Source organism: Pygocentrus nattereri, chromosome 18 (genome assembly GCF_015220715.1).
Source record: "Pygocentrus nattereri isolate fPygNat1 chromosome 18, fPygNat1.pri, whole genome shotgun sequence".
NCBI lineage: Eukaryota > Metazoa > Chordata > Actinopteri > Characiformes > Serrasalmidae > Pygocentrus > Pygocentrus nattereri.
Window position 1 is genome coordinate 20184235 of NC_051228.1, and position 19271 is coordinate 20203505.

General features: G+C 37.1%; 1 protein-coding gene across 1 annotated transcript in view; it reads left to right on the forward strand.

Moving 5' to 3' along the window:
* The first annotated feature begins 927 nt into the window (after window positions 1-927).
* Window positions 928-19271, forward strand: part of nt5c2l1 (5'-nucleotidase, cytosolic II, like 1) — a 28316-nt gene continuing 9972 nt past the window's right edge. Inside the window, exons 1-9 of the mRNA XM_017711205.2 lie at window positions 928-1199; window positions 9039-9112; window positions 10076-10193; window positions 12819-12914; window positions 14902-14993; window positions 16280-16337; window positions 17097-17190; window positions 18145-18198; window positions 18772-18855. Of these exons, the coding sequence (XP_017566694.1) occupies window positions 1132-1199; window positions 9039-9112; window positions 10076-10193; window positions 12819-12914; window positions 14902-14993; window positions 16280-16337; window positions 17097-17190; window positions 18145-18198; window positions 18772-18855 (738 nt within the window). The 5' untranslated portion in view covers window positions 928-1131. The remainder of the gene's footprint in view (window positions 1200-9038; window positions 9113-10075; window positions 10194-12818; window positions 12915-14901; window positions 14994-16279; window positions 16338-17096; window positions 17191-18144; window positions 18199-18771; window positions 18856-19271) is intronic.

Below are 19271 nucleotides of genomic sequence, written 5' to 3' on the forward strand. Positions count from 1 at the left end.
AAGAATATTTTAAATTGCATTTCATATTTTCTATGAGTGATATCATTGTATTATGGCCAGTCAAAATGATTTCACTCTCATTCATCACTTCTAAATGTGCAAGGTACAGTGCAGTCAACCTGTCTTATTTTCAATTTATTTACTAAAACACATTTGAAGAATGGTGTTGTTATCAGTGGTCTGCGAATGTGGCATTACAATGCTTTTTTGCCACAAAAGCTCAAATGGACTGTGTCAAAATGTTAAAGCAAACATCTGTTTCAGTGCATCAAGTTATCAAAAAAGAATATAAATGCTCCGTAAACATGCTTTGTGCCTGCTGTGGCAGTATGCTTTAGCCTAGGTTTAAGTGTTATATGCGCCGCTGTCTGATTTGAACTTATATTGTCTTCGTTGTGTAAAAGCTGTGTCTGTGGTGAAGATGTTGAAGGATGTTTTGGTTGTGCTTATGTAAATCATTGGAACTGTAGGTTGAGTGTTTTCAACAAAACGGACACTGAGTGGAAGTGCAAGGTGGGTGTTTCTAATAAAGTGGACAGCAAGAGGAAGCAGAAGGTGGGTCTCTCTAAAGTGGCCAGTGAGTGGAAGCACAAGGGGGGTGTTTCTAATAAATTGGCCAGCGAGTGGAAGTACAGGGTGGGTGTTTCTAATAAAGTAGCTAGTGAGTGGAAGCACAACGTGGGTGTTTCTAATAAAGTGGCCAGCAAGAGGAAGCAGAAGGTGGGTGTTTCTAATAAAGTGGCCAGTGAGTGGAAGCACAAGGTGGGTGTTTCCGATATAGTGGGCAGCGAGTGGAAGCACAGGGTGATCGTTTCACCTCTCGAGTGAGGAGACGGCGCGCGCGTGCAGTGTGCACTTGGCGGGGGTCCTCTGCCGGTCAGTGATAACTTGACTGTCAACGCTCTGATAACACGCCTCTCTGATAACACGCCTCTGATAGCCCCCGCGTGCGTAAACCGCGTGCCCTGGGCCGCTCCGTGCTGTAGGACGCGTGCGCAAGTCACTGTTCTCGCTCCCGTTTTACGCAGGGGAGCCGCAGGAGGGGTCCTCGCGCACGCGATGTTTGGGTTTGAAAAACGGAGTTGAGAGTAACTGGACGACAGCAGCGCGAGGAGAGTCAGCCAGCCAGCCATGGAGCAAAGCGCAGTGCTCGAGACCATGGGAGAGACGCTCGCGGGCAAGAGGGACATCTCCCACCGGTGAGGACATAGAGCACGAGCTGCAATAAGATGTGTAGCAGTGAAAGGCTGGCGCCGCGTGCGCTTAGAAGAAAGATCAACATTAACTTAAACAATTATTGATCACTTTTCCACCATTATTACATTATAACAGGCTCTTTAGAAACTATTACTGTTTAATACTTACTGTATGATAAATATTCAAATCACTATATATAATATATGACATATACAAGTGGTTCTGTAGTAAAGAGAGTGGGTCTTTATGGAACCAAGAGCACTCGGAACCATTTGCATGCTTAAAGGGTTCTTTCATGGTGCAGGGGTTCTTCAGATACAGAATCTGTTGCAGCTCTATATAGAACCTTTTTGAAAAGGGTTCTTTTATTGTAACAGAAGAACCCTTTTTGGCACTACATAGAATCATTTTCAAAAAGGTTCTGTATAGAATCTACTACAGCACTTTCTCCATCAGTCTAAAGAACATTTTCATCATGCAAAGAACCTATAATCACGCAGAGAGTTCTTTGAATGTTAATGGTTCTGTATAGAACCTTTAACATGTCTTTACTAAAGAACTCTTGAAGAAGCATCTTTTTTTTAGAGTACACAACACATTTTCCATTTATCTGAAGAACCATTTCACCATTTAAGCATGCGAATAGTATTCTTTGAGAGTTTATGGTTGTATATAGAATCACTGTTTTTACTAAAGAACTCTTGAAGAGCCATCTAGGAACCATTTAGGCGTGTAGCACTTGGTGTTATTAATGATATTAATGTTTCTGCTCCTGGAACCTCTACTAATTCCAATGGTTATAATAACTATATTATTCATATTTAACATTATAATAAAATACTCTATCATATTTTCTGATATATCAACAATAGTGCTAATAGTAGTGCTACTGAGAATTTCCCTGTTGTGGGACTAATAAAGGATTATCTTATTAATTTTTGTAATACATTTTAATAATAGAAGCAGTAATGGAGCAGCTGAGTTGTTGTTTACTCTCTGCTCTTTGATCTTTATCGTCCTTCCAGTCCGAATGTATTTTACAGCATGTAGTGGCAACGTCTCAGCTTCTTCACTGTGGTCCTTATATGTATGTCAATGCACTCTCACTGATTTACCTACTTTCACTACATATGCATCACCACTGAGCAGGTGGCCAGGCATTGTGTTATTATATGTAGTGGCTACTAAGGTTTCTGATGGATTTCTGTACTTGTTAGGGCCTCGAATGTTAAACTAAAGTGTACAGGTGGATGTGAAATCAGAAGATGTACAATCGAATGCAAAAGTGTATCAAATTCTTTGTTTTGAAGTGCAAGTTGACATTTTTTGCAGGAAACTTAAATACTCTATTTTTTTAGTAATTTTACTGCAGGGTTTAATATATATCAGGGAACTATAAAATGTGCTGTAACTTTAGCAAAATTGTGTTGTTCCCAAATACATTAAATTCAGCAAATAAACAGTAACTGTGCATGAAGATGTGCAGAACTGTGTTCTATGTAGAGAATGGAGCTTTTTTTTTTACTTGGAAACATGTCATTTGACCTGTAGTGCCCAAACTAATGCAGAAGAGCAGGACCAAAGTACAGCAGATTAGACCTTTATTCTCATTGTCCAAGTACAGAAGGATTGTTTGGGATTTCCTGAGTTTGATGCTGAGAATAATGATAATTCAAACAATGATGAAACTGAGCACATAACACCGGCTGCTGTGTTCAAATGATGTGGGGGGAAAAAAAACAAAAATGGAGATCCTTTTTTACATGTTTAGTGTCCAAACTTTGCTTTTTTTAGTTTAGCAATGGAGCTATGAGGCTGATGTTGCTAACTAGAGAAGTTAATAAACTAACAATATAGTTGGATATATAAAAATAACTGTGTGTTGATTTGCCCTGATGACAAAGTGACAGAAGTACAGCACTGATAACACAGCAGCGTGCAAAACATTCACCTGTAATACAAACACAGCAGCTTCTCAGTAAGCTGGAGACTTGTTCAAGATTGAAGATTTAAGCGAGGACTGATTAGTAAGGACACCCCTATTAGAAATCCTTGATTTTGGGCTTAAGTAATCTGGCTGACTGAGAAAACATGCTTGGTGAAATGAGCTCCTGGTCTAAAACTGGTGTTGAAAAATTATTTCACTGGCCCAGCTTTATCATCAGAACACAACATAGACTTAATAAAGGCTTATTCCAGAAGCTTCAGTGCTCATAAAGGCTTTTGTTAGTTTTTATGTTGAGTGTTACAGCAACTGACACAAGGAACAAGCCTTTATGAATGTCTATATAGACTATTGTTTCAAATTAAACAGCAGAGCCATAGAAAAAAATGTGTGTGTTGTGTGTGTGTGTATATATATATATATATATAGATAGATATATATATATAGAGAGAGAGAGAGAGAGAGAGAGAGTGAGAGAGAGAGACCTTAAATACTCACAAGGAATGTGTTCTGATCTATTTAAACCCAAGGCTCTATTAAACCATTCATCATGCTATTATGGAGTTGGTATAAGCTACATATTTTCAAAGCATCATTTATATGTTACTTTTTATTGGGAGGTATCTGTCCCAAACCCTAACCTCATGTGAAATTACTATCTTTATTTTTTATATTGCAAAGTAGCAGATTTTTTTGTTTTGTTTTGTTTTGTTTGTTTGTCTTTTTAAGCAAAGTTGATGTTTTCACTGTCACTCAGTGTCACTACCGAAACACAAAAGCTACGTCCCAAACCACATACTACTACATTAAACATACCTAACTAATGAATGCGCCTCTAATGTTGGTGTACAGTACATACTGTTTAATACAGTAGCATGTTGTTTTGGACACAGCAAAAGAGTTTTACCCTTATTTTAGCCATGCTCCTGCATTTTAGAGCAGGAAGTGATACTGCATCCCTGTCCCTCATGGCCCCATGATGAGCAGTTAGATCCCATTGGTTTGAAGTTAATTTGTCCCAAAGTCTGAAAATCAGTGTGGAACATTCAAAATGATCACTATAGAAACATTTTATGAAATAATTAACTTAATTAATTAATTTAAAGTTTAATTAATTAAACTTTTTTGTGCTTTAATGAAAAGTCTGATGATTTTATTTGCGTACAGCTGTTCAAAGCTGGGTTCTCTAGTCATGTACTGTTTGCGTTTTTAGGTTCTGTTAAAAAGGAACTAAAATTATCACTACTGAAACATTTGGTACATTTTTGATAGTGTTATGATTGTTTTGGTAGTGACAAAATGGAAGATTCAGTGATTTATTGTAATAAAATTAACAAAATTTACGAAATTAGGGTCACTAAAAGCAACAGGACTTTAGACTAAAGTTCAAAACACTTGTGTAAAATGTGTTTTCAACTCTGACTTTTAACCAGTTCTTTAGAATCATCTATGTAGGTTTTAAGTGCAGGTGTCCTGAAGGGCTTATGTAGGTGTGCTGTAACTTAATGTATGCTGTTTTTCAGTAAAACATGAGTATTTTTGCAAAATATGCTCTTGGTAACTGTTATATTATTGAACAAAATCGATCATAACAGCCTATGATGTCTGCCACGATATGTTTATAGCTTGTTTATAGTGCTGTTATGACATTGTGTAGCAGGTAAAGAGCTCTGTTTTATCCCACATCTAAATAGAGTTACTGAAGTAGCTTTTTTTTTCATTTGAGCGGTATTGCTAAAATTCAGTCTTTTCTATCCATATTTAGAAACTGCACTGGCTGCCTGGATGTTTTAGGAGAAATTTTGAAGTTCTAATATGAGTTTTTAAGGCTCTAAATGACCCTAAAGCACTGCTTACATCACAGAGTCTGTTTATGTTCCAGCACATGATATTAGATCTGCAGATACTAACCTTCTGCAGACACTTTCTGTAAAAAAGGGAAAAATAGAGAAACTCTTTCAATTATATTGCTTCTAAACTGTGGAGGTCAGATCACCTTTTATTAGACAGTCAAGCTCAGTGCTCACTTTTAAGATACATTTAAAAGCATATCTCTTTAATTTAGCTTTAATTTAGCTTTTTTATCACCTGTCTATAAAGCACTTTGAGCTGCTGTCGGTATAAAAAGTGTTCAATAAATAAAGCTATGAAGTTATTTATTTAGGCATGTTTCGTTGCAATGACATTACAGTATGATTACATTCCATTATTGTTGCAGCTCAATGTGCCTTATAGGAGTAATAAACATTTAGTGAAGTGTTATAAGGAAAAGCAACATGAAACCAAGTCAGAAATCTGAGAAAAACAAGAAACAGGGATGCTAAAGAAGACTTCAGTCATTTATTAGATTACTAAACGCTGTGTGTGCTAGTGTTCAATTATAGAGATGTATGAAAGGATGTGTAGGAGAATCAGTTTGCATTCTTTTGATAAACTGTGGGATCTGGACCTGAGTTGTAGCTGCAGGCTGATCTGTGCATTTGTTAAGCAAAGTATTACATAGCTGAAGGGAGTGGGGGGGTCGCCCTGCTGGAGACACAGGAGCTGCCTGGTAAAATATTAACTGCAACTTTAGATGCTGTTAGAGAGAGACTGGACGCAGCACGCAGAGCTGAGAAGGATATCAAGCTTTCATTGACATGACCTTGATGAGCTTTGTGTCAGTGCATCATTTGCATATAAGCTACATTTGCAGTAATGAGCGCTATTGAGTGTTCATGTAGGGGTCAATTCAATGCAAATGACCATGGTCATTTCGCAGTGAACCTTCGATCCATAGACACTTGGAATGGTTTTGTGGTTTTGTGGCTTGTGTTTCTGTTCAGTTATAGGTTGTAAATAGTTCCATTGGCTCAGCTCCATTAACTGCAGTCATTTTTGATAGATTTGTGCTTTTATTGTTTTCAAAGGATACGTTGACTCAAGTATATTAGTGAGGAAAGTTACATTACCAGAGCTGGTTTATGAAGAGCCTGGCCTCTTCTTGTTTCGCCCATTATATCAAAAACATCACTGCAAAACATCAAAGGGCATCCACAAGTGAGTCCTCAATGAATGGGGGTAAATGGAGCTCAACAGCTTAAAATGAAAAGTTAAAATAATTTCTAATCACTTGCTCAAAACTTTGTGTAAATTTCAGAAAGTTGATGAAGGATGTATTTCATTAAAAAAAAAAAGAAAAGTTACAGGTATGTTTTTTTCTACAGTTTACAATATAACCATTATAACCATAAACACTCAGGGAACCATTTGCATGCTCAAAGGGTTCTTTGCATGGCATGCTTCTTCAGATTGATGGAGAATGTGTTATAGATGGTTCTATATAGAATCTTTTTGAAAAGGGTTCTTTCATTGTAACAAGTTTGATATCATAACAACAGAAAAGGTCAAAAAGGTTCTGTATAGAACAATAATACATTCTCCATCAGTCTCAAGAACCCTTTCATGATGCAAAGAACCCTTTAATCATGCAAAGGGTTGTTTGAGTGCTTATGGTTCCATCTAGAACCATTTTCTTTACTAAAGAACATAATGTGCCATCATGTTTTGAGAGTGTAGTTTACTGCTCTTTGTTCTGACTGTAAGTGGTTGACTTTATTACTGGGCTTTTCTTAGCAGGCGGGTAAAAATGCATTAATCTGAAGGTAACGATTCTGGAGTCTTAGAATTAATAACAATTTATATTCATTCAAATATATTCTCATTTTTGCACCACAATATTTTCCAATTTCTAATGCATTTACATTTGTAGTTAATATAATCATTAACTGAATTGTAAGATATCATGATGCAGGTCCTTTTCAACATATAAAAAAGTCGTATGTAAAAATTTGAACCCCCCCCCAATCTGATGACGTGTTCTGTTGATTTTCTAAAAGAAAATAACTTAATTCATCCTTTACAGAGAACACACTTAAATATGGTATTTTACCGTAAGCTTTAGTGCACAAAATAAAACAAAATCTGCTATAACCTTTGCATTTTATGTTTTATTTTTTCCCCAATATGTTACATGCAGTAAATAAACAGTAACTGTGCATTCAAGTTTGCAGAGGTGTCTTCTCAGCAGAGGAGATGTTAACTTATTTACACTGAGAAAATCAAGAAAACGGGGGTGCACAAACTTTTACATGTGACTGTCTTACTATGAGACTACACTGTTCAAAATAAGTAGGCAAAGAAAGGTTTTCTGGAGCAGTGCCCTGAAAGACCCACTTATGGTTCCTTTAAGAATCTTTCTCTAAAGACATTTTAAAGTCTTGCAATTTTTGGCAGTGAGTGTACAGTATTTACACAGAGGTGAAAACAGTATATATATGCAACAATGTATTGTGTTATAGTATTACTATAGATCTTTTATTAAGGGTGAATAATTTCCTAAAGAATCATAACTGAATCAGGCTGTTCGGAGGTTCTACATTTATACCCCCCAAGACTGACTTCTGTGACCTTTAACACGTCCGTTGTCTCAGTGTAGTTTCGTGATTTGTTGTCGTGCTGCTGGTCGTGTGTTTTGATAGTAGGTGAATAAAAATGTCATTGCCAAGAGTGAAGTGGGCTAGTGTGTGAACTCCTCCCAGATGACGAAACCACTCGCTGAGCCCGAGCCGTGCTGACGTCAGAGTGTGTGAGCAAGCTGATAAGAGTTTCACATACTGCAGGACACTGATAGATTCAACAAACTGAGGAGAACCAGGAGAGGCTTTAAAATAACTCTGAGAGAGAGAGAGAGAGTGTGAAGAATGCATGGAATCTGTTTTATCAGCTATTATTTCTCCTCCATTCAGCTTCAGCTGACCACAAATGACAGTATCCTGGAAAAAAAAAATACTCCTGCCACACACACACCTCCCCCAAAAATTACATATGACAAAAAATATATAATATACAGTGACCCAAAAAAATTGACATAGTTTCATAGTCTAATAACATGGTCAATTCTCCCTCAAATTATCTAAAATTTTAACAAATTGTGTAAAAACTAACCAAGTTTAATTTTTAATGTTGAAATTGCCACCATGTTCACCTGACTTGACACTTTGTGATTTTTTTCCATGGGGCTATATGAAAGGACTGGTCTACATCCCCCCTCTCCCAACATGCCTAGAGGAACTTAAGCAGAGAATCACTACTTTGCTGGAGACTGTTATTTTGGCAGGAGATAAAGCCTATTTCATTTCATTTGCCTAGGACATGTAGTTACTCAGATATTCACATCTCAAATTATGCCAATTTTTTGGGACACCCTGTATAATACAAAAATAAAATATTTTATGCTCTACCTTATGAACCACATGTGAACTAAAAATGTTGGGACTGAGCATCTTAGCCACTGTGCTACATAACTGCTCTTTTAACAGTACTTAACAATCATTTGGACACAAACTGACTCAGATTTGTGGGTTGGTATAGTGTAGTGGATAAAAGCGTCTGCCAAATGCCTAAAATGTAAAATGTAGATTTAAAAGCAGAATTTTTCACAGTTATTCCGTTATACAGATTGTCAGCAGTGCAGACATACAGGGCCTTTATTGTCATGTTTTGAGCTTAATAGTAACTGGAGTGTTCAAATTATGAAAAAATGTAAAGAAATTACACAATGGTGGTGATATGTGTTCTGAAATGTCTAGGTAATGGTGTCTGCTCAGATGTGCAGGTTACCCACTAATATCCCCAATACCATGACAGATGCTGACTTTTGAACTTTATGCTGGTAACGATCTAGACGGACCTTTTCTTTAGACCACAATACAGATTTATTCTGTGCATCAGTCCACTTTAGATGAGTTCAAGCCCAGAGAAGTCGGTGGCGTTTCTGGACTGTTGACATGTCACCACTGTGATTTTGAAAAGTGGATCTTGAAGTCAGTCTCTCTTTTCTCTGCTTTGCTTTCAGGGTGTTTGTCAACAAATCCGTGACTCTGGAGAACATCAAGTGTTATGGCTTCGACATGGACTACACACTTGCTAGTGAGTGCACTGTGGACAGCTGATAGCTAGTTAGCTAGCTAGGAATGTACTAGCTAGATAAGTAGATACATAGATGTAATTCCATGATTCACTTGGATGCTTGGATATAAATTTGAATGCTTAGCTTGCTGGCAAGCAAATGTATTTTATTGAAGCTCACTCTATAACTGACATTTCATATCTCCTTTGGTGCAAAATGTTCTCTTAGATTGAGCACAAATCTGAAGAAATTATTTATATCATATGGCTCAAAAATGAGTAAATCACCTAATTTATAATTAAATTCACTCTGTTGGTCACAGTGTCCATTGACAGTAAATATGTCTCACTATGTGCTGATGTACTAGTATAGGCTAAAAATATACACGAAAACGCAGACTTACTCTGCTTTAAACTTTAGCTCAGCTGTAGCTGCTTTTGTTGCATCTCTGATGGGAAAGTTTTATTTAAAAGTAGAACGGTTTCTTGTAAAATGTTGGCTGAAGTCAGCTTCTTGTTTGAATTTCCCCATTACACTGTAATTGATGCGGCAATTACATTATGGTGCCTCAGGCACCCCTTAAGGTGGACTGAGAAAATTCAAACAAGAAGCTGGTGAATAAGAATTTTACTTCAGCTTCAGGCAAGACTGTTGTCTGTGTTGCTGTGGTGACCAGCAGTCTACATGCCAGTCTTCAGGGTTAAAGGGTAAATTAGCAGTTATGCATTAATTCCAGCATTCAAGACCTTTTATTGTTAAAACAGTGTTAGAACGATCAGGAGAGCTTTACTGGATGATTCATTTATTTTTTACCCAAAACTCTAATTCTGCTGTGTGTCAACCCCTTGATTAAACCAATCAGATCAGGTTCTGCTACATTTTCCCTCTTTATACCTAATTAGGTAAGTTAATTTAGACCATATCAGCCTCCTTTTAGATGTGATCTTATGACTAATGTGATCAACACTGTTTCCCTTCTGCAGTTTACAAATCTCCTGAATATGAGGGGCTGGGCTTTGAAATGCTGCGGGACAGGCTGGTGTCCATTGGATATCCACACGAGCTGCTCCGCTACTCATATGACCCCAACTTCCCTACACGGTGAGAACAATAAACAGACACCTCTGGAGATGTGAAGTGAGGCAATAAGTTTATTTGAATAACCTCTTTGGTAAAGCTGCTGTGAGTCACCTATAAGGCCTGAAATCATCATTTAAAAGTCAGTGGTGTCGGGTTGGAAGTTTTTCACACCACGTTGTACATCTTTATGTATTAAAGTCACATACACAGACTCACAAAAAGAAGGTCCAGTTCAATGTGTAGGTAGATGAAGATATGATGACAATAGTATCCCATCCAAAGACGCGTCTTTCACCAAGTTTTATTAGAATTTTTTTCAATCATCAGATTCATCCCCTCGGGGAAGGCAGCAAAGCACAACCCACTCTACAGAATGTTCTTCCATGTGCAAGTGTGTACACATTTCCACCACAAAACTTACCTGGTACAGCTTTAGTTTAGTTAGATACATAGAATCATAGAATTTGTTCTGCATTTCAGCCCACACTGCCGTTTGAATGAGGCACAAATAAGGGCAGCCAATCAGAACAGTGCTTACTGATGTATATCCGTCTTAAAGGCACAAAGATCCTGTTTAATTTTAAAGTGTGGTAGTGTATATTATATTGTTGCTGAATTATATTTTGACATTTGTCAAAATTGAGTTATTCACATATTTTTATTCTGTGACAAGTTCTTAACATTATGTGTTTAGGATCTGTGTTAGGTTACATTCAGCTCTCTGGCCCTGTATACTCAGCTGCTGTTGGTGTTGGGCTTGGCTGTTGGAAGCTGTCGATCAGTGCAGTGTTTACAGGAAACCATATGGGTGCGACTGAGTGATGAGATTAATGACAGATATTACTGTCACCAGCTTAATATCACATCCTAAATTTCTGAACCTCAGAAACTCCTATCAGCTCTCTCCTTTTACCTGTAGGAACACCTCTGTGAACAGCTCAGTAACTGCAAATTAATCATCAACTGTCCTACCAGAGTTGTCGTAAACAGCAAAAGGTTGACAAAGGTCAAGCTAAAAATTCAGCATTCAGATGCAAGCTCCATCCACAGGGGGGGTGAATATAAATGTCATTCAAAAATAGATTAGCTGTCCTGAGGGGGGATATTTCCTCAACTTTTTACCATCCATCATCACAACTCCAGTGAGTCATAACAGAGACAGGGTGAGCTCTGAGTTTACCGACAGATCCTGTAGTGCAGGGGTCGCAACCCAAATGTTAAGAAGGACCATTTTGTCCTTTGAGCAAAAAATCAAACCACCTTGGGAGCCACAACACTTTGTCCATTTTACGATCTTGGCTGTAAATATGTCTCAATATGTGTTAATGTCCTAGTACAGACTAAAAATATAATATTAATGAAAACACAGACTTACTTTGCTCTGCCTTAAGCTTTAGCTCAGCCACTTTTCTCACATCGTCTTGTTCGAATTTTCCTGTTCCACCTTAAATGGTGTAACAGTTACATCCTGGCGCCTCAGACACCGTTTAAGGTAGAACCGGAAAATTCTAACAAGAAACTGGAGAAAGAGAAGCTTTGAGACATTTTACGTTTGACAGTTTCTTGTTGCCGATTAAACGTAGCAGGAAACCAGCTGGAGTGATTATAAATGCAAATGCAAAGTCCATTCATCTCCAAATTATCAATGTTTGTCTTAAAACTTTCTCGTTTTGTTAGCTACTAGCTAGGTGAGTCTGCGTTGCTATGGTGACCAGCAGTCTGAGTGCCAACCTTCAGGGTTAAAGGTTGAATTAGCAGTTAACTATTTCTTGTTAAATCTGTGTTAGAATGATCAGCAGAGCTTTATTTTACTGCAAAGGAGGATTATTTTATTTTTATCTATGGATCATATGGATCATACTTCAGATCCTGTGCCCGAGCAGATGAATCTGCTGTGAACTCAGTCACAACTTGGTGAGGGATGCTTCTTGATCACATCTTCATCAGTATAATTTTGATTTTGCATTTGGGACTTCGAGTCAGACCTTCTTTTTCAGCCAGTATGTGTGACGCTATAATATAAAGATGTGTAACGTAGTGTAAAAAACTTGACCTGACACCTCTGACTTCAATTATTATTTCAGAATTTACTGGGTAACTCGCAGCAGTGCATGAACACCTTTATTTATTTTTCTTTACAAGGTTACAGTGTAAACATGATTAAAGTTTCAAAATGTTTTTTACCCAGTCCATATATAAACAATAAACTGGAAAAACATTTTCAATTCACTGTGATTGTCTTGTCACAAACATGAACACGTTTACACACAATCGCTCATTCAGCCTAAAGCAGTTGAAGTGATGCTAATTGCAGAGTTAATGCAGAGAAAGATGTGAGAAAATAAACGTTGTGCTGTTGCTGTCAGTCAGGAAGCAAACAGATCAGTACAATCTTCCAAAGGACAAACCCTGAACCCTGAAAATGTAAGATAATGCGGCACAACACAGGGCAGCCAATCAGAACACAGCTCATTTGCATATATCAGTCTTAAACGCACAGTACCAAAAGCAGCCTGTTAAATTATACAGGATAAAGAGAGATTCACAAATGGTAAGTGCTCCTGGTACTTCTGGACAAATGAAGAACATGGGCCCTTTAAACAGTGTCTTTGTTGAGTACTGAGTTTGTGTTGTTTCTGTTTGTAGTGGTTTGTTGTACGACTCTACTTACGGCAACCTGCTGAAGGTGGACGCACACGGAAACATCCTGGTGTGCTCACACGGCTTCATCTATCTGACAGGGTGAGAGAGGAGTGAGTGTGTGCTGCAGCTACATTCTGTATGTGTATATCGCTGCTGTTGGAACAAAACCTCGTATCTCCATTTTTATCATTTTTCAGATTTTGTCAAGATTTGAAAAGACATGTTGGTCTTTACATTATGTGTAAATATATGAATGGACCAAAATATATGGCCCAAAATGATTTGGAAATAAGTCTGGTTCCTTTGACTTCCATTACAAGTAAAGATTATTTTTCCTTCCCTGTAAAGTTACCCTTTTGGAGTTTTTGCATATATATATATATATATAACTCCAAGTAAATCAAACTTCTGTGAAATCAAACTGTCCACTTAGGAAGCAACACTGATTGACAATCAATTTCACATGCTGTTGTGCAAATGGAATAGACAACAGGTGGAAATTATTGGCAATTAGCAAGACACACTCAATAAAGGAGTGGTTCTGCATTCATATAGTCCTATATTATATATATATATATATATATATATATATATATATATATATATATATATATATATATATATATATATATATATATATATATATATATATATATCTCTCTCTGTGTGGGTGTGTGTGTGGCTGTGTTCTTGGACTGCTATACTTGTGAAGTCCTCACTATGATAGGACTATGTGAATTTTGAGCATATGTTGTTTTCCCCCATGATTACTATTTTTATTTGAAAACTAAAATAGCAGAAAAATTGCCTTTTGGATACTGAGGTTAAGGTTAAGTTTAGGTGTAATTTATTTAGCTACAGTAACACAAAAATCAATATAAACCTATTGACGTCCTCATATGTATAGCAAGACAAACGTGTGTGTGTGTGTGTGTCAGGTTTATGCCACATTGTGGGGCCAAAACCTGTTTATAAACTCCTTTCTTCTGCTGAAAAACAAATGATAGATGTGGGATTGAAGGAGAGGATGATGTCATAGGAAACCAAACAAGGGCTTGTCTGTGTGCTTGTGCTGTATGTCCCATATCATCTTACATAAGTAATTTTTGTTGCCGCTTTAAAGCACATGTAGACATGTAGACAGGTATGAGGTCTATAAATATATATCTGTATAACTCTGTATGTATATATATACAGACCTCACACATTGCGCTCAGAACAAACTGCTGTAAGCGGCTGTAATGCCTAGAACTGGTTTATCATAACTGCGCACACTGGATGCCTGAAACGAACTTAAATGTTTGGGAACCATCCAGCTGCTCTATTTTAAAAGCACTCTAAATCATCTGTGGGTCAGACGTGGATGATGTGGCCAAAGACAAGAAGCACTGCAGTCTCCGGCGGGCTGCAGGGGGATTAGAGAGCAAGGCATTGTGTTGCAGGGGTCAGTTTATGAGAAGGTGTCGAGTTTGTTATATGGAAAGCGGATGGCCTTGAGTCGTCTGGCCCCTTTTGATTTACATATACACTACAGGCTATTTTTACGCTGTAGGCTTTTAGCACCTACTTAATTTGCGGAAGTCCGTACCACGCAGGCTTAGTTTTACGTTTCAGAAGTGCATAAAATTATATTATAACATAAATTCAAATATGCAAAGTTTAGCCACCTCATATTCCATGTTTTGTTCATTTTTTGAGTGAAAATAAGTGACAATGTGTCCTCTACAGAGAACACACTTCACCACATTTTAATGCACAAAATCCCACTGCAGCATATGACTTTGTCAAAATTGGGAGCTTTATACTATATATATATTATATTATATTATATATATATAATTATTTTTATTAAATTAAACTGATATTTGTTTTGTATGTGTGTATTTTGGTTAGATTATTTATTTATTTTGTAGAATATTAAAAGGTAAACTAACTGTACTTTAACGTTTGAAAAAAATGTCAGTTTTTTTAAACATACTTTGCTGTAGAGGTTGTGTTTACTTCTTGTCACTTCAGAAATAAACAAACTGTGTATTTTGGCAAAACTGCAACCCTGGCTTAATCAGAATATTACATGATGTTGCAGAGGGGAGATCCAGGAGTATTATCCCAACAGATTCATCCAGAGAGACGACACAGAACGATTCTACATCCTCAACACACTCTTCAACCTCTCAGGTATCAACAGCCCACCCACCTTCCCTTCACCCACCTAATGATAAAAATACATAAATGTTTTGTATGTTATAGCCATTTTGAAGTGAAAAAAAAATACTGTTGCATTCACATGCATCTACCCATTCAGCCTATAGCAGTTAAGCTCTGCCCATTCACTTAATTAAGTTATAAAGAGTGTTTCAGTCCAGACAAGGCACAATAAAGGCCAAGCAATCAGAACACAGGCAGAGTTCAATCTTAATGGCACAGTAATGAAAACAGCCTGTTTAATTGTAAGGGATAAAGAGAGGTTGGAAAACGATCATGTAAAAATGAATTATGACTGTTCTAGTACATAAAAACACAAACATTATAAATGTAATATATGTGTCCTGTAGTGTAATGAGATTTTATTCCATGTGTTTTTTAACTGTTCATCATAACATGTTTATACAATATGAAAGTCAGCTGGTGTTTTGAAATGGTATAAATGATGTACGTTTAGTTTTTTGTCAGTTCCGTTTTTGGCATATACAGTGTGTACGATCAAACTCACGTCTGGTAGAACTGTGTGTAAAAATGAATGTAATACTTGAACAAACAACCTGGAAAAAATGTTGATTTGTTAATTCACCAAAACTATTATCAGTATATTGTATGATACCAACAATAAGCATAAAAACAGAAAATAACAATCAAGTACAAAGGTGGATGTACTTATTTTACATTGACTGGTGTAAACAACATGCTGCAACTATTCCATGTTCCATTTAAGCCACACTGTGCTTTTGTGTTACACTACTGACTCTGCACATACACACATAAACAATACAGAACACAGCTAGTGCAGAAGCATCTCATACACTACAGTAATACAGCATTTAAATATGTTATTTTAGGAAAATAATCACGTCATTTTACCTTATCTTAAAAACGTTCAGCCGTTTTGTTTATTTCCCAGTTTAGTCTTTCCAGCAGTCATAGTTTCAACACTATAAAGTGTAAAGTTTGTGATTTGCACTCATTGCTCCACCTCAAACTCAGCCTATGAGCACAACCATTAGCTCACCAGCTGAATGCTGTCGTTTTACTGGTGAAACACTGGTATGAATTATGGCGTATTTCATATAAATAATATGCAAAGGAGGTGCTGGTAGGCTGGGGCTTGATTTCACACACTGAAGCCTTTTCCAAAAGTTTCATAAACCAGATGCAGAGCAATTCATATGTCATTAAAAGTGTCACATCTGTGCTCTTCATATGCCACTATATGAGTAAGAGCCACTGTTTGATCTGTTTCTTGGTAGAAACCTACCTGTACGCTTGCCTTGTGGACTTCTTCACCAGCAGTACTCGATACCAGAAGTGAGTGAAAGATTCTTCAGCAGCACCAGAGACACTTTTCCTTCATTTACTTTGTTCAAATAATCACCATCATTTGTTTTGTGTGTTGTAAATGGTGACACATTAGATGCTTTTTAAAGGAGAATTCCTTGATTTGGTAAGAAGTAAACAAAATTGTGTTGGTTTGGTTTGAAATGTTCTGTTCTTGAGAAGCTTGCTGAGAGTTGTTCACAGACGTCCACCCCTAAAAGCTGCCTCACAGAATGTTATTCCATGAAGTGGTTATGAATACACTGTCTGATGCCTGAAACATTGTTTTATGATAAATATGAAGGTTTTGGCCTAAAATAACATTCATGGTGGTGAGGTGCACGCAGGGCAAAATAGACCCCCCCCGATTTTTCATCAATATTCTATATAAAACTCAGAAGACACGTGTGGGTTCACTGGTGGTTTTGGATATTAAAGTGCCTGTATTTGTGTTCGTACCACCCCAACTCGAACGTAAATATGAGTCGGCAAGTTTCTCTACAGTGAACCATTTCACATCAAACCACTCTGGATGACTCTGTTTACATCTCAACCATTTAATTATATAGAAATCTGTGGAGCTTCCCTTTAAATCATTCAGTGTAAGGACTTCAAAGTAACATAAGTGATAAATTGAGGCTTAATGAAAATAATCACTTCCAATGTTTTTTAAATGATGCATTGTAAATTAGTGGAAGACTTACACTTTCATCTCTCTCTCTCTCTCTCTCTCTCTCTCTCTCTTTGTAGCTGCAGTCAAGGCTTTAAGCATGGAGACCTTTTCATGTCATTCAAAAGTATGTTTCAGGATGTGCGAGATGCCATGAACTACCTTCATGACACAGTAAGTTAACACAGTAAAGTTCTTAGTAGGCTGTGTCTCACCACTCAGTACTTCTTGTTTACTTAGAGTATCTAAACCTGGATTAATCACAATCTGAGTAAAGAAAAACTGGATTAATGACAGATTCAGTGTTTAAACCTGGGTTAATAACAGCCTGAGTATCTAAACACTGATTAATCACAGTTTGAGTATTTTTAATGTGGATTAATCACAGTCTGACTATCTAAACCTGGATTAACCATAATCTGAGTAGATAAACCTGGATTAATCACAGTCTGAGTATTTAAACTTGGATTAATTACAGTCTGAGTAAATAAATTAAGATTAATCATGTCATTATAATGAAAGTGCTTGTTTTCTTCTCACTCAAACAGTCGAAGACAACTTGATGATACAATAAAAACCCAGACATTGTTAGGGGGCCCCTATAATCAGATGCTTATGTCTCTGATTAGGTAGAGCTGGCACTGGCTGGCATATAAGCATACAAACTGATTTTGTAACAACTCTACTAATTTAAAGGAACAGTCCAGTTTTTTTCAACCTTATCTCCACCTGGTTGTGTACTGTTGATTACCACAGACAGTAATTTCAATGTGTAGCACTGTTCTTAGAAAACAACAGAAAACATGTTAACACAAGATACACTTATAACAGGAGTCAGTGAGCACTTACTTTAATACCTTCCCATTGGCTTTTGTATCTTATAAGGTTTTCAGTTCTTTGCAAACATAGAAAAACAGACTGTAATCACTGCATTACTGATGACCAGTTGCAAAGCAAAGCAGTTTAAAAAACACTGGAATATCCCTTTTAATCTTTGCTGAATATTGGAGAAGACACCTGTCACACAACCCGTGACCCTGTATCTTGAACAGAATGTGCTGAAGTATAGAACGACTTCAAATGAATTTGGCTTTGCTTGCAGTACCAAATGAACTTTTAAACCCACAGGGCAGCCTAAAGGAGCGAACGCTGAAGAATCTGGAGAAATATGTGATCAGAGATGTAAGTAATGAATTCGAACACCCACCTTGTGCTTCCACTCACTGGCTGCTTTATTAGAAACACCCACCTTGTGCTTCCACTCACTGGCTGCTTTATTAGAAACACCCACCTTGTGCTTCCACTCACTGGCTGCTTTATTAGAAACACCCACCTTGTGCTTCCACTCACATGCCACTTTATTGGAAACATCTACCTTGTACTTCCATGTACTTGTACTTATCATTGGTCAGGACTGCTGTTGTTCAGGTATTGTTTGAATGGTGGACCACCCTCAGAAAAATATGCAGCCAAGAGTGTCTCTGTGGTCTGACACCGAGCTTTGATAAAAAGCTAGAGGACAGCTACCACAAGCTATAAATCCACAGATGAGCTACAAGAGAGGGGTTTCTAATAAAGTGGCCAGTGAGTGTAGATGTTTACTGAGGTTGTCTGTCTGACCATAAGAATTTTCTACATTTCTTTTTGAAACAAATTTTCTCCAGTCCTATTAGCTTTAGCTGAGAAAAATGCTTGTGTTGGATTACAATTGAACTATGAGCAAACGTCTGACAGATTCTTCTCTCTGTGTCTTAGCCTCGGATTCCTGAGCTGCTAAGCCGGATAAAGAACGTCGCAAAAGTGTTCCTGGCAACCAACAGTGACTACAACTACACTGAGGCAAGTGATGTAGACAGTCCCTCCAGGAAGCATATTCTTCTTATCATGATTAAGTTTAAGATTTAAAAGAAATCTACATTCAGATTACATAGTCATTTATTTATTTAATATATGAAATTACATTAGCATTCAATGTTGAAAATGTGTCAAAATGTGTAAAAATATTTTTAACACATAAAACAAAACTTTATCACAAAAAATAACAAAAATACTTCCTCCTCTACTTGCACACCTTATTGAAAACTTAGAATCTGCACTGCCCACCTGAATTCTATGCTTGTTAACAGGGATATATTTATAGCAGGTGTGTCAAACTGGGGATTTTCCAGGCCAAAGTGCTGCAGAGATCAGTGTTTACCCTCATCCAACACTCTGAATTCAGTTCATGAAGGCTAATTGCTAATTAGCTGAATCAG